This window comes from Oncorhynchus mykiss, chromosome 6 (genome assembly GCF_013265735.2).
Source record: "Oncorhynchus mykiss isolate Arlee chromosome 6, USDA_OmykA_1.1, whole genome shotgun sequence".
In the NCBI taxonomy this organism is placed as follows: Eukaryota; Metazoa; Chordata; class Actinopteri; order Salmoniformes; family Salmonidae; genus Oncorhynchus; species Oncorhynchus mykiss.
Genome location: NC_048570.1, coordinates 18,101,308 through 18,114,221, shown reverse-complemented (window position 1 = coordinate 18,114,221; position 12,914 = coordinate 18,101,308). Strand labels below are relative to the sequence as shown.

The 12,914-nt window shown below is 42.6% G+C and overlaps 1 protein-coding gene across 2 annotated transcripts in view; it reads right to left on the bottom strand.

Annotated features, from left to right (window-relative positions):
• Positions 1 to 1,014: 1,014 nt before the first annotated feature.
• Positions 1,015 to 12,914, bottom strand: part of LOC110525368 (ankyrin repeat domain-containing protein 13A) — a 28,959-nt gene continuing 17,059 nt past the window's right edge. The window contains exons 3-15 of one of the 2 annotated variants that reach the window (XM_036979500.1): positions 12,338 to 12,462; positions 12,182 to 12,227; positions 11,934 to 12,077; positions 11,604 to 11,793; positions 9,178 to 9,244; positions 7,080 to 7,161; positions 6,717 to 6,778; positions 6,377 to 6,507; positions 5,808 to 5,965; positions 5,313 to 5,450; positions 4,753 to 4,925; positions 4,437 to 4,501; positions 1,015 to 3,620 (exon numbers count right to left, since the gene is read on the bottom strand). In XM_036979500.1, the coding sequence (XP_036835395.1) occupies positions 3,419 to 3,620; positions 4,437 to 4,501; positions 4,753 to 4,925; positions 5,313 to 5,450; positions 5,808 to 5,965; positions 6,377 to 6,507; positions 6,717 to 6,778; positions 7,080 to 7,161; positions 9,178 to 9,244; positions 11,604 to 11,793; positions 11,934 to 12,077; positions 12,182 to 12,227; positions 12,338 to 12,462 (1,583 nt within the window). In that variant the 3' untranslated portion in view covers positions 1,015 to 3,418. Of the gene's footprint in view, positions 3,624 to 4,436; positions 4,502 to 4,752; positions 4,926 to 5,312; positions 5,451 to 5,807; positions 5,966 to 6,376; positions 6,508 to 6,716; positions 6,779 to 7,079; positions 7,162 to 9,177; positions 9,245 to 11,603; positions 11,794 to 11,933; positions 12,078 to 12,181; positions 12,228 to 12,337; positions 12,463 to 12,914 lie in introns of both variants that reach the window. The other variant, XM_036979499.1, reaches the window with a different exon arrangement.

Below are 12,914 nucleotides of genomic sequence, written 5' to 3'. Positions count from 1 at the left end.
CGAACATCTTTTAGATTAATTGGAACCCTAATTGCGAAAAAGTCATTATAAATCAAATTCATACAATATGTTAAGGTTTTTTTGTGCTTAAGATCCCGGACGACATCTTTAAGTGTTGCAGCAGACAAAAGTGAGACCGGTTGCATAATGCTGAAAACACGTAAGACGCCCTGATGTAGCTGTTGGTTTCAAAGAGATTCTCAAATGGCACTCACTCACATGCCAGTCAAAATTAGAAGGGATCAATAACACATTACGTGACAGAAAAGGTGACAGCATTTTTCTATAAGCATCTAAAATGAAAATCTGCCCCAAACCATAAATCCCTCGCCTGAAATGTCAAATTGTACTAAAAATCCACAATGAATAAGAATATTTGGAAAAGACACCCAAAACGATTGGAAAATTTGTTTATCCCTTGTTGCTAATTTTGTGTCTATAATTTTGGTTTTTCATGTGAAATCTGGAAAGATGACGGATGTTTGATTATGAAATCACTCTTAGTTCATGAAGAGGGCTAATAGAATTTTCAATTACATTTCAGAGTTGATTCCTTCTACACAATATAGTGCTCATGTACTGTACTGTATATCCACCATAATATTCTTATGGCATCCAATTTAATTACTATAAGCAGTTCAGACGCTCTAATTTGTCAGTGTGGATACATGGAGCAGATGTCAGGATTTGAATGAAGCCAGTTACTATATTTAGCCCAACAAAATATACCATTCATTCATAGATCTATAGGGTAATCCAACCATAAAGTATATACCAATGATTATTGATGAAACGATGCACAGGAAATTGCTGTGACATATTAATCCAGTGTTTAAAATCTGTGAAATGGACAGCTAGTCATTGAATGGTTAATGATCAGAGCAGGCATGTCTGAAAAACAAATTAAGGATTGTGCTTTTGTGATCTGAACAATGAATAGGTTTGTGCCATCTGCTGTTAATCTTAGCAAAAAGCAGACTTACTTGTAACAGAATCAGCCGCAGTTCACCCGAATTGAAATAAAGTGCATTTATTGAAGAAATGTTTTTTAATCCAACATCACAGTTTAAAATGTTTTCACAAATTCTTATTAACATGTTAAAAAATAAGCTTACCTGCTAGCAAATAAAGCAGTACAAAGACTTTTCCCAAGAAATCTAATCAAAGCGAACCCTGGTACATTAGAGACTGTCCTACGGTTTGGCAATTTGATCATTAGCTGTTTACAGCTCTAGCCCCCAGAAAACACAACAGACGAAGCGAAGCGATGCATCAGAAACATGTCCAAAGTGCTGTTGGTTATCACTGTAATTAACTACATTGGTTAATTCCTTTTTTATCCACCAACACCACTGGATAGGAAACATTTTTGAAGCACCTTGATCACAGCTTTAAAGATGAGACCTTTCAAATGTTCTCCGGTGTCTTTAGTAGGTCTGGCCTGAGTGGCATTATAACACTAACATGGACTCCCTGTCCCAAAACCAATCATGTCTGTGGCCTAAGCCCAAATGGATCCCTAGACCCTACTATGCCCTATTGGGGAGATCTGCAATATGGTGAAAATGGCCCATCAGAGGAAAAGGTATTATTACCACATTACCATATCGCATACACCTGTCAAATCTTATCAGATCTGTACAAGAGCATAGGTAGGGTCTAGGGATCCATTTAGAATTGGACATGTGAGAGGGGAATGCTTAGCCTGGTTGCCAGTCTGTTTAGCTAACATTCCAATCTTTGTACTCTATGTCATGTGCCAAAGACATTGACTGGTACCCAGACTAGGAAATGCTCCCTTCAGTACAAAATATTGATGCTACACTGAGCTGGCATCCATGTTTGATCTCAGATCTCTTGCACGTCACTCAGCCCACAGGTCGGTCTGTAGTTGCAAGATTAAAAAAAGAGACAGCAGTCCTTAGAACCCTGTTGTGTTTGAGGTCTGATGGCCATATTCTTCTACATTTAAGGGACGAAAAATGTAATCGCCAATAGATAGCCTACAATGATCCATGTTTGGACCCTGGTTGCTTGCGAGCGCCTCTGAACCATGTGTATGCTACTTTATCATCCACCACAGGTAGGCACTGTGGCTTCTGCTATTGCTTTGTTGAGTTGTGGTGCTGATGCTTAACGGTGCTCAAGGACCATTGGTGATGGCCAACAAGACGGACCACCTCCAAAATAACAACCAATTTAATAACACCTGGTTTCTGGTGCAAGTCAAGAACCTCCGTCTTCTTGTGCATGTTTGAATTATCATGTTCATTTTCACACTGTGTCAATTACAACACGAATACAAAACATGAATTCCTGCAGCACAAGAAGAATCTTACTTTTGTCTTTTCCCATGAATTACAGGTTTTGATTGAAAAGGACTCAAGTTATGCAGTGTCAGGCAAACAAGAAAAAGGGACGGCAGCACCACCAAGTCATACTGTTTGATGCCATCCTGTTCAAAGTAGAACAAATCCTAATCCATGACCAGAAAACTGCATTCGATGTGTCTACAATAAACTAATATACTGCACTTTCACTATAGTTTCAACGAAAAGGAACTGTAGAACAATGGAACCCTGAGATATTCAATCTTTCAGTCTGGCCGTGAACCTCTGTCAAATGGCTGTGTGAACACTGGAGTTCCATTCCCAGAGTCATATTCATAATAGGGCAGGTAGTCCCTACCTGTTTCAGTCAGTGCCTCGTGGACATGACCCAGAGCTCTGAAAGAACAACCTTCCAGAGCCACAACTAAAGCAGCTAACAGCCACAAGCGGCTGGTGGCACCTTAATTGGGGAGGACGGTCTCATAGAAATGGCTGGAATGGAATCAATGGAACGGTATTAACCACATCAAACATGGTTTCCTTGTCTTTGACTCCATTCCCCCATTATTGTCATCTGTCCTACCCTCACCAGCCTCCTGTGCTACCTGCCACAGGTTTAACCGGCTCTTGGCAACACCCAACTAATTCAAATCACAGGTTGCAACCCTGAAATTCCAGTGAAATGAAACAGTTCCCAAAATAATCTCAAAGAATACATGGATTCCTCTTCGGGAGAGGAGTGGCTATGACTCTTAAAAGGACAGGAGGAATCAAGGATTTGACAGCGTGTACACTTTTGAGACAGAGCCTAAGTGTTATATAGAAATACAAATATAGCAACATATTTGTTGATGTTTTTTAAACAAAAATAGGTATCAAAGTATTAAATACAGATGGTTATGTTAATGACAATGTTGTTACATGGAGGTTTTGCCGGTGTCATGGTGGATTGCATTGGATAAGGGGGGGTGTGGGGGTTGGATTGGGAGGGTTGTGATGGTGGCTGCTTCTTGATTTCTAAATAGTTCATGCAGGTATGGCAAGGCGTGGTCTTAATGACCATTTTTCCCCCTCATATTTTCCTATTTTTACTTCTCTGTGAGCGAGAGCTGCAATATCATCTCCAGCTCCTCCACTTCCTCTTTCCTCCTCCTCTCCTCCTCTGCTTGGGCCCGGGCCGACAGCTCCATGGCCATGCGGAGGTCCATGTCAGGGCTGGAGGTCGAGGTGCTTGAGCTGGCCAGACTCGATGTGGTGTCTCCCAAGTCCACCAGCGCCCCCTCTGTGATGCTTCTGGAACAACAGGTGTTGGTATCAGAAAGAGAAGAAAGGCTTGGAATGTTTCTTTCCTGGACGACAGTTGTCCATTGTGAATAACTACCAACTTCCTTTTAAAAGCACCTATCCACATACTGCACACCCGACCATACCTCAGCAAAGCTGAGAAAATTGTGCTTTTAATGCTAAGTTGTTTGGACACGTGCTTGCAATACCAAGTCTGTGGGTTTTGTGCTAATTGAAAGTCACTTTGGGCAAAAGTGAATAGTGTAGCCAGTGATGTGCAGGAATACTTTGTGAATACCTGCCCTGAACTTAGTCACTGTTACTACCTGGCGACAACCCGGTACTCTACCCTGCACCTTAGAGACTGCTGCCCTATGTACAGAGTCATATGGAACACTGGTCACTTTAATAATGTTTACATACTGTTTTACCCACTTTATATGTATATACTGTATTCTAGTGATGGCTCATCCTATATAACTACTGCTGTACAAACCTTTTCTATTCATATACTGTCCATACCTTGTATATTTATATACACACACACACACACACACACACACACACACACACACACACACACACACACACACACACACACACACACACACACACACACACACACACACACACACACACACACACACACACACACCTCGTTCTGATATTTCTTAATTTCTTTCTTTGTATTTTGTGGACTTGTGTGTATTGTTTTATATTGTTAGGTATACGGCACTGTTGGAGCTAGAAACATAAGCATTTCGCTGCACCAGCAACAACTTTAGAAAAATATGTGTACACACCCAATACAATTTGATTTACCTGTCACTCTGGCTACTGAGAATAGGGTCCGTGAGGTCCCCATTGGCATCTTCCCAGGTCACTTCCTAGAGGTCAAAATTAAGGGTGGAGTAGGTAAGGTAAAATGCTTGGCACGTCACATTTATACCAGTTCTATCTGCAACGGACATAATTCCCTATAATATCAGTTCTACACAATCTGTTTTGTAATATTGTGGCCTCCTGAACAGACACAGATCCCAGGTAAAAAAGATGAGAAATGAGGAGGAGGAGTCCGTGAGAGCAAGAGGACCTGACAAGGAGTGTGTGTGGCGTGTGTGTGTGTGGCGTCTCAGACCTGTTCCGGGTCTCCACCACCGGACTCCAGTAAACTCTGGTGGATGGCGTACTGCAGTAGCTCCTCGTCGTGGTTGGATATGGGCATGTGGCGGCTGCCGCCCCCTCCTCCTCTGTGGCGGTAGTGTGCAGGCACCTCAAATACAGAGGGACACACCTGGAATAGAGGGGGAACTGGAGGGAACAGAAATAGAGAATGTTGTTATTATTGGTAAGCTGTCAATATCGACATTTCAGATGAAATTGATATGGATACATTTACATACACTTAGCAGACACTCTTATCCAGAGTGACTTGCAGAAGCAATTAGGGTTAAGTGCATTGCACAAGGACACATCAACAAAGTTTTCACCTAGTCGGCGTTGGGATTCGAACCAGCAAACTTTCGGTTACTGGCCCAACTCTCTTAACCGCTAGGCTACCCGCCGCCAAACATTCCCATTTGTTGTTCAGCTGTCAGAAGCAACTGAAGAAATTTATTTGAGAAATGTGTTCATAATAACCCATGGGAATGAATGCCGTGGTCACTTCACCCAGGTCAGCGGAATGAGTGTGCCTACCTGCAGCTTCACCGCCGTCCTCCTCCGAGGGTGTGGGCGTGGCAGCCGAGGGTGGCGTGTCCAGGGGTTCGCACGTACTGCATTTGTTGACACCACCAAATGAAATGCGAGCATTGAGCACGTGGAACAGGGGAATCTCTGTGTGAGAGGAAACAAAGACGTATAATCTTTATGCATCCCGTTATTTAAAAGCAAATGCCTCTATGGTGAGCCTTTCATAGTGGTACTTGATGAGTATGTGTGTGTGCGCAGTTTTTCTCAATCAGGGGCCGTATTTATCAAGCGTGTCAGAGTATGAGTGCTGATTTAGGGTCAGTTTTGCTTTATAGTTCACATAGAATAAGATTACAGGGGTACCTGATCCTAGATCAGCATTCCTCTGAGATACTCGATTCAGTCAGCCCCAGATCTGTAGTGTTTGAATGAGCTAAGTCGCACAAGCATTTTGTGTAAACATTCTCATTTCTTCACTCTTCCACAGAGGATTAACTGTACCTATTTTTACAGGGAAGCCCGGAGGGAACTTGAGGGTGACAAAATCCCGTAGCCGGGCGAAGTGGCTGCTGGTCCGGGCCATGAGATCGATGATAGGGGTGACCTGCTCCACCAGGGAGAGAGGGTGTTCCTCGCTCATCCACAATGTGCCCTTGAACCTGGACATATCAGGGTCATATTCATTAGTGCACACCGTAGCAATACTTTTTTGCAACGGAAAACAAAAACATGTGTTTCTTATTGGACAAGTTCAGGTCGTCTCTCCCTGTTTCAGTCAATTTTTTTTGTTTTGGTGCCTAAGAATCAGTTTGCGCAAGGGGAGGTGAAGAATTACTCATCTTAATCACATCATGAGTAGTTATTTGGGATGCAGGGTGATTTGTAGATCTGATGATTTGTAGTTCAACTGAACTGCAATGTAGTCCCATCTTAATACACCCACTCTTATGCTAAAACCCAGACACCAACACCTTCATATGAACTGAGGGAAACCATTATAAAAACAATCAAGACTTCTGATGACATGAATATTAATGAAAAAGCCTTGCTTAACAGCATCATTTTCTTACTTCTGGGTTCGGATGGTGAGTTCAATGGGCCGGCCAATGTCTCGGTCTTCAAGGTCAAACTCAGGGTCAAAGTACTCCTCTGGTGTGATAGCGGTGGGGTTGGTGGGTGTTGCGTACTCCAGAGTGAGGTCCTATCCACAATATGAACAGAGTTGAGTGTTTTTATTGAACCCATTACAAACCAAGTTGAGTGTTCTCATTGAAGCCAACATGAACCAAGACGAAGCGTTCTTATTGAAGTCAAAAAGGCAAGTAAAATTCTGTTCATGTAGCTAAGAAATAAAACAATTAGATGAGATAATCCTCCATAACCTTAAATCCTGGTCTACTGATCTCTTACCCCTTGAGCGCTGATCTGCTGCTCCACAGTCCCAAGAAGAGACTCCAGAACATTCCTCTCACCTAGAAGACAAAAAAAAGAAGAGACAATGCGTTATGGTGTCAGACACAGCGCTGGTCTCCAACAAGTCTGCTCCTAAACTGAGCCAGGCCATTTTGGATCTGTGTACTCTCTCTGGGTTATTATAACTGTGACAGTGTAGCTGACTAAAGGGACTAAAGACGCAGCTTATTAAACATTGAGATGAGGACCATCTCTCGTAGACCAGAAGTAGTGCACTATATAGGGATAGGGTGCCATTTCAGACACATTCTAACTGTTATGTCTCTCTACCTCCACCTAGAGGAATTATAGAGTGTTTACTTTTTATTCTAGCTTTCTCCTCATTGGTGAGATGCTCTGTCCTCGTCCGGATCACCACATTTACATTGTTCACAGTGAAAACCTGCAATGAAAAGAAAAACAACTCATGCAGTATACAGCATACTATTCTTCCCTTTACTGCTACTAGGTAATAACACTACTGAGCCTTTAAAAAAAGCTGTAAATCTACTATAGATATTGTCAAATTAAAGGGGCAATCAGCAGTTGCTACATCAATTTTGGGATTTGTAAATTAATGATATGTACCCATTGATTCTTGAAGAATATAACTTTAAAATGACTAATGAGCTTAGTTCAACTGTCGTACCCCATCAGAACCCAAAGTATAAGCTTGTTTTACACAAATGTTTATATGTAAACAAACACTATATAGCCCCAAAACATGGTTAAAACTATAATTTTGATATCATGGATGGTCAGTCCAACACATCTATAGCTTGGTCTATGAATATGAGATCCGGTTACATTTCTCCAGCACCATCCCTCAGCCTTTTACCAAAACAGGGGTGGGGAGTATGCTTTGTTATTGTTTCTACTGCTGAACAACAGCATCCTCCCGGACATCCTAGACCCACCCCAATTCGCATACCGCCCCAACAGATCCACAGATGATGCAATCCCAATCGCACTCCACACTGCCCTTTCTCACCTGGAAAAAAGGAACACCTATGTGAGAATGCTGTTCATTGACTACAGTTCAGCGTTCAACACCATAGTGCCCACGAAGCTCATCACTAAGCTAAGGACTCTTGGACTAAACACCTCCCTCTGCATCTGGATCCTGGACTTCCTGATGGGCTGCCCCCAGGTGGTAAGAGTAGGCAACAACACGTCTGCCACACTGATCCTTAACACTGGGGCCCCTCAGGGGTGTACTTAATCCCCTCCTGTATTCCCTGTTCACCCACGACTGTGTGGCCAAACACGACTCCAACACCATCATTAAGTTTGCTGATGACACAACAGTGGAAGGCCTGATCACCGACAAAGATGAGATGGCCCTATATGGAGGAGGTCAGAGAACTGACAGTGTGGTGCCAGGACAACAACCTCTCCCTCAATGTGAGCAAGACAAAGGAGCTGATCGTGTACTACAGGAAAAGGCGGGCCGAACAGGCCGCCATTAACATCGACAGGGCTGTAGTGGAGTGGGTCAAGAGTTTCAAGTTCCTTGATGTCCACATCACCAACGAGTTATCATGGTCCAAACATACCAAGACAATCATGAAGAGGGTACAACAAAACCTTCTCCCCCTCAGGAGACTGAAAAGATTTGTCATGGGTTCCCAGATCCTGAAAAGGTTCAACAGCTGCACCATCGAGAGCATCCTGTCTGGTTGCATCACCGCCTGGTATGGCAACTGCTCAGCATCTGACCGTAAAGCACTACAGAGGGTAGTGCGAACAGCCCAGTACATCACTGGGGCCAAGCTTCCTGCCATCCAGGACCTATACAATAGGCGGTGTTAGAGGAAAGCCAATAAAATTGTCAGAGACTCCAGTCACCCAAGTTACACTGTTTTCTCTGCTACCGCACGGCAAGTGGTACCGGAGCGCCAAGTCTAGGACAAAAAGGCTCCTCAACAGCTTCTGTTGCCATAAGCCATAAGACTGCTGAACAATTAATAAAAATCCCACTGGACAATTTACATTGACACCCCTCCCTTTTGTACACTCCTGCTACTCGCTGTTCATTATCTATGCATAGTCACTTCACACCCACATGTACAAATTACCTAAACTAACCGGTACACCCGCACACTGACTCGGTACCGGTGTACCCTGTACATAGCCTCGTTATTGTTTTTCTTATTGTGTTACTTTTTATTATTACTTTTTATTTTAGTCTATTTGGTAAATCATTTAACTCTTCTTGAACTGCACTGTTGGTTAAGGGCTTGTAAGTAAGCATTTCACGTTAAAGTCTACACTTGTTGTATTCGGCACGTGACAAATAGTTTGATTTGATTTCATTGCAGCTTTAAAGAAAGGAACTTGTGTAAGGTCAGTAAACCTAGACAAGCAACAAAATAATTAAACATTAACAGGGCAAGAATGTTATAATAAATGCACAAACCTTAGCCTCGAAACCACTGACAACTTCCGTTTTGTCACTCCTCCAACCCCAAATCCCAGACTTATTTCTGTGGAAAACAATTTGTAGTCCTGTTACTATAAAACCCTGTACAAGTTTACTTGTCCTGCAACGAAGACTTACAGTTGAAGTCGAAAGTTTACATACACCTTAGCCAAATACACTTAAACTCAGTTTTTCCCAATTCCTGATATTTAATCCTAGTAAAAATTCCCTGTCTTAGGATCACCACTTTATTTTAAAAATGTCAGAATAATAGTAGAGAGATTAATTAATTTCAGCTTTTATTTCTTTCATCACATTCCCAGTGGGTCAGAAGTTTACATACACTCAATTAGTAGTTGGTAGCAATGCCTTTAAATTGTTTAACTTAGGTCAGATGTTTTGGGTAGCCTTCCACAAGCTTCCCACAATAAGTTGGGTGAATTTTGTCCTATTCCTACTGACAGAGCTGGTGTAACTGAGTCAGGCTTGTAGGCCTCCTTGCTCGCACACACTTTTTCATTTCCGCCCACACATCTTCTATGAGATTGAGGTCAGAGCTCAAAATGATGCTGCCACCCCCGTGCTTCATGGTTGGGATGGTGTTCTTCGGCTTGCAAGCCTCCCCCTTTTTCCTACAAACATAACAATGGTCATTATGGCCAAACAGTTCTATTTTTGTTTCATCAGACCAGAGGACATTTCTCCAAAAAGTACGATCTTTGTCCCCATGTGGAGTTGCAAACCGTAGCCTGGCTTTTTTATGGCGGTTTTGGAGCAGTGACTTCTTCCTTGCTAAGCAGCCTTTCAGGTTATGTCGATATAGGACTCGTTTTACTGTGGATATAGTATTTTGTACCTGTTTCCTCCAGCATTTTCACAAGGTCCTTTACTGTTGTTCTGGGATTGATTTGCACTTTTCGCACCAAAATACGCTCTTCTCTAGGAGACAGAATGCGTCTCCTTCCTGAGTGGTATGACGGCTGCGTGGTCCCATGGTGTTTATACTTGTGTACTATTGTTTGTACAGATGAACGTGGTACCTTTAGGCGTTTGGAAATTGCTCCCAAGGATGAACCCGACTTGTGGAGGTCTACAATTGACACCTCCAATTGACTCAAATGATGTCAATTTGCCTATCAGAAGCTTCTAAAGCAATGACATCCTTTCTGGAATTTTCCAAGCTGTTTAGAGGCACAGCCAACTTAGTGTATGTCAACTTCTGACCCACTGGAATTGTAATACAGTGAATAATAAGTTAAATAATCTGTCTGTAAACAATTGTTGGAAAAATGACTTGTGTTATGCACAAAGTAGATGTCTTAACCGACTTGCCAAAACTATAGTTTGTTAAACCTCTCTGGGGTAGGGGGCAGTATTTTGACATCCGGATGAAAAGCGTGCTCAAAGTAAACTGCCTGTTACTCAAGCCCAGAAGCTAGGATATGCATATAATTGGTAGATTAAACCCTGAGGATAACCCCCCCCCCCAAAAAAAATGTCAGCTTATCACTTTTTTCAATGGCTATTACCTTAATTATAAGGCCAAGTCCTCCCAGATTGCAGTTCCTAGGGCTTCCACTAGATGTCAACAGTCTTTAGAAAGAGTTTCAGGCTGTTTTTTGGAAAAATGACCCAAAAATTTTAGTTTATCTAGGTGGCTTCCATTTTGGCTATAGTGTTTCCAAGCGCGTGATAGAAAGCGCGTTCTTTGGTATTTTTCTCCGGTGAAGACAATAACGATTCTCCGTCTTCAATTTTATAGTTTATTTGCATATTAGGATACCTAAGGTTTGATTATCATCGTTGTTTGACTTGTTTGGAAAAGTTTATTAGTAATGTTTGGGATTGGCATTTTGTATGCATTTTGATGGAGGGTGCCAGCTAAAGTGAGTTTTTATGGATATAAAGAAGGACATTATCGAACAAAAGGACCATTTGTGATGTAACTGAGACCTTTTGGAGTGCCAACAGAAAAAGATCATAAGGCATTTTTTCTATCGCTATTTCTGACTTTTGTGTCGCACCTGCCCGGTTGAAATATGATTTTCATGTGTTTGTATGCGGGGCGCTGTCGTCAGATAATCGCATGGTTTGCTTTCGCCGTAAAGCCTTTTTGAAATCTGACACGGCGGCTGGATTAACAAGAAGTTAAGCTTTATTTTGATGTATAACACATATATTTTCAAGAATGTTAAATATTTGAATTTAGTATTTTTGAATTTCTCACTCTGCAATTTCACTGGATGTTGGCCAGGTGGGACGCTACCGTTCCACCTCTACCCTAGAAAGGTTAACAAGAAATTTGTGGAGTGGTTGAAAAACAGGTTTTAATGACTCCAACCTAAGTGTATGTAAACTACCGACCTCAACTGAATATGACACATTAGAAAAACAAGATAAGTGTAGTATGGTTTGGATCTTACCTCTCAAAAGCAATGTGCCTGGTGTCCAGAAAAGTGTTGACGATGGGCGTGGTTAGCCGCTTGGCCACTTCCTGTTCGGCAGGTTGCATGGAGTTCAGTGTTACATCCTCTATCTCCCGGGAGATGTCAAAGCGGTCCGTGTCCACCACCTCTTCGTCATGGTTCACCTCCAACAACTCAGTCCAGGTATCTGCCAATGGGCACAAGCACACACTGTGAAACATACGCCAACAGAGTAAAAGACAAGGTAAAAAATGAGACGGCCTGCTGAAACAGTGGTCAGTAGAACGCTGTTGTGGGAAAGCCTTACTCAGGGAAAAGGGGACTCACCATCTCCTCTGAAGATGTAGCTCCGACGACCTCTGATCCAAGTCATGTTCTCGAAGCCCAGCAGGGTGGCGTCCACTCGTAGGCTGGCTCCGCTCTTCCAGATCCGACACACATCACTGGGACAAACCCGGGATACGAGGGGGACTGGGAACAGATGGGAAAGCAACATAAACAACAAAGTCTCAAACATCCACACATGGCACATTCAAATGGGGGGGGGGGGGGGGGGGTTATCAACTAGAACTTACTCCAACTTGTGAACTCCCATTTCATTTCCATGTAGAAATCTGGGGACTGGGGGGATTGGAAAGAGGCATGAGTTTACAGCTTTACATTTTTTTATTTGAATGCATGAGTGAAAAACATTTCAGAGAGGGGAGCAAACAGAGAGAGAGAGAGAACACCTCACGGATCTTGCTCAGAAGCTCAGGTACTCCTCCCAGGGCTGTAGAGGCTTTGAGGTAGTCTCTCCTCTGGAGCACAAGCTGAACCATCTCTGGGTCGCCAGTGCTGACCGCCTCCTGCAGCACTACACACAAACATGTTTATGATGAGAAGTTAATTTAAACATATACCACACTTCTGTGATGACAAATGTATTCAAAACAAATAATTGTTTTGGCTAAGTGAGTGTGGAAGAGGTGAAATAATTATTGTTGTCTATCAACAATGACAAGCCACCTGGGTCTGACAACTTAGATGAAAATTTACTGAGGATGATAGCGGACGATATTGCCACTCCTATTCGCCATCTCTTCAATCTAAGCCTATAGGAAAGTGTGTGCCCTCAGGCCTGGAGGGAAGCAAGTCATTCCGCTACCCAAGAATAGCAAAGAACCCTTTACAGGTTCAAAAAGCCGACCAATCAGCCTGTTACCAACCCTTAGTAAACTGTGTTTGACCAGATACAATGCTATTTCACAGTAAACAAATTAATAACAGAGGATTTTTAGCACGCTTTATGGGGAAGGGCATTCAACA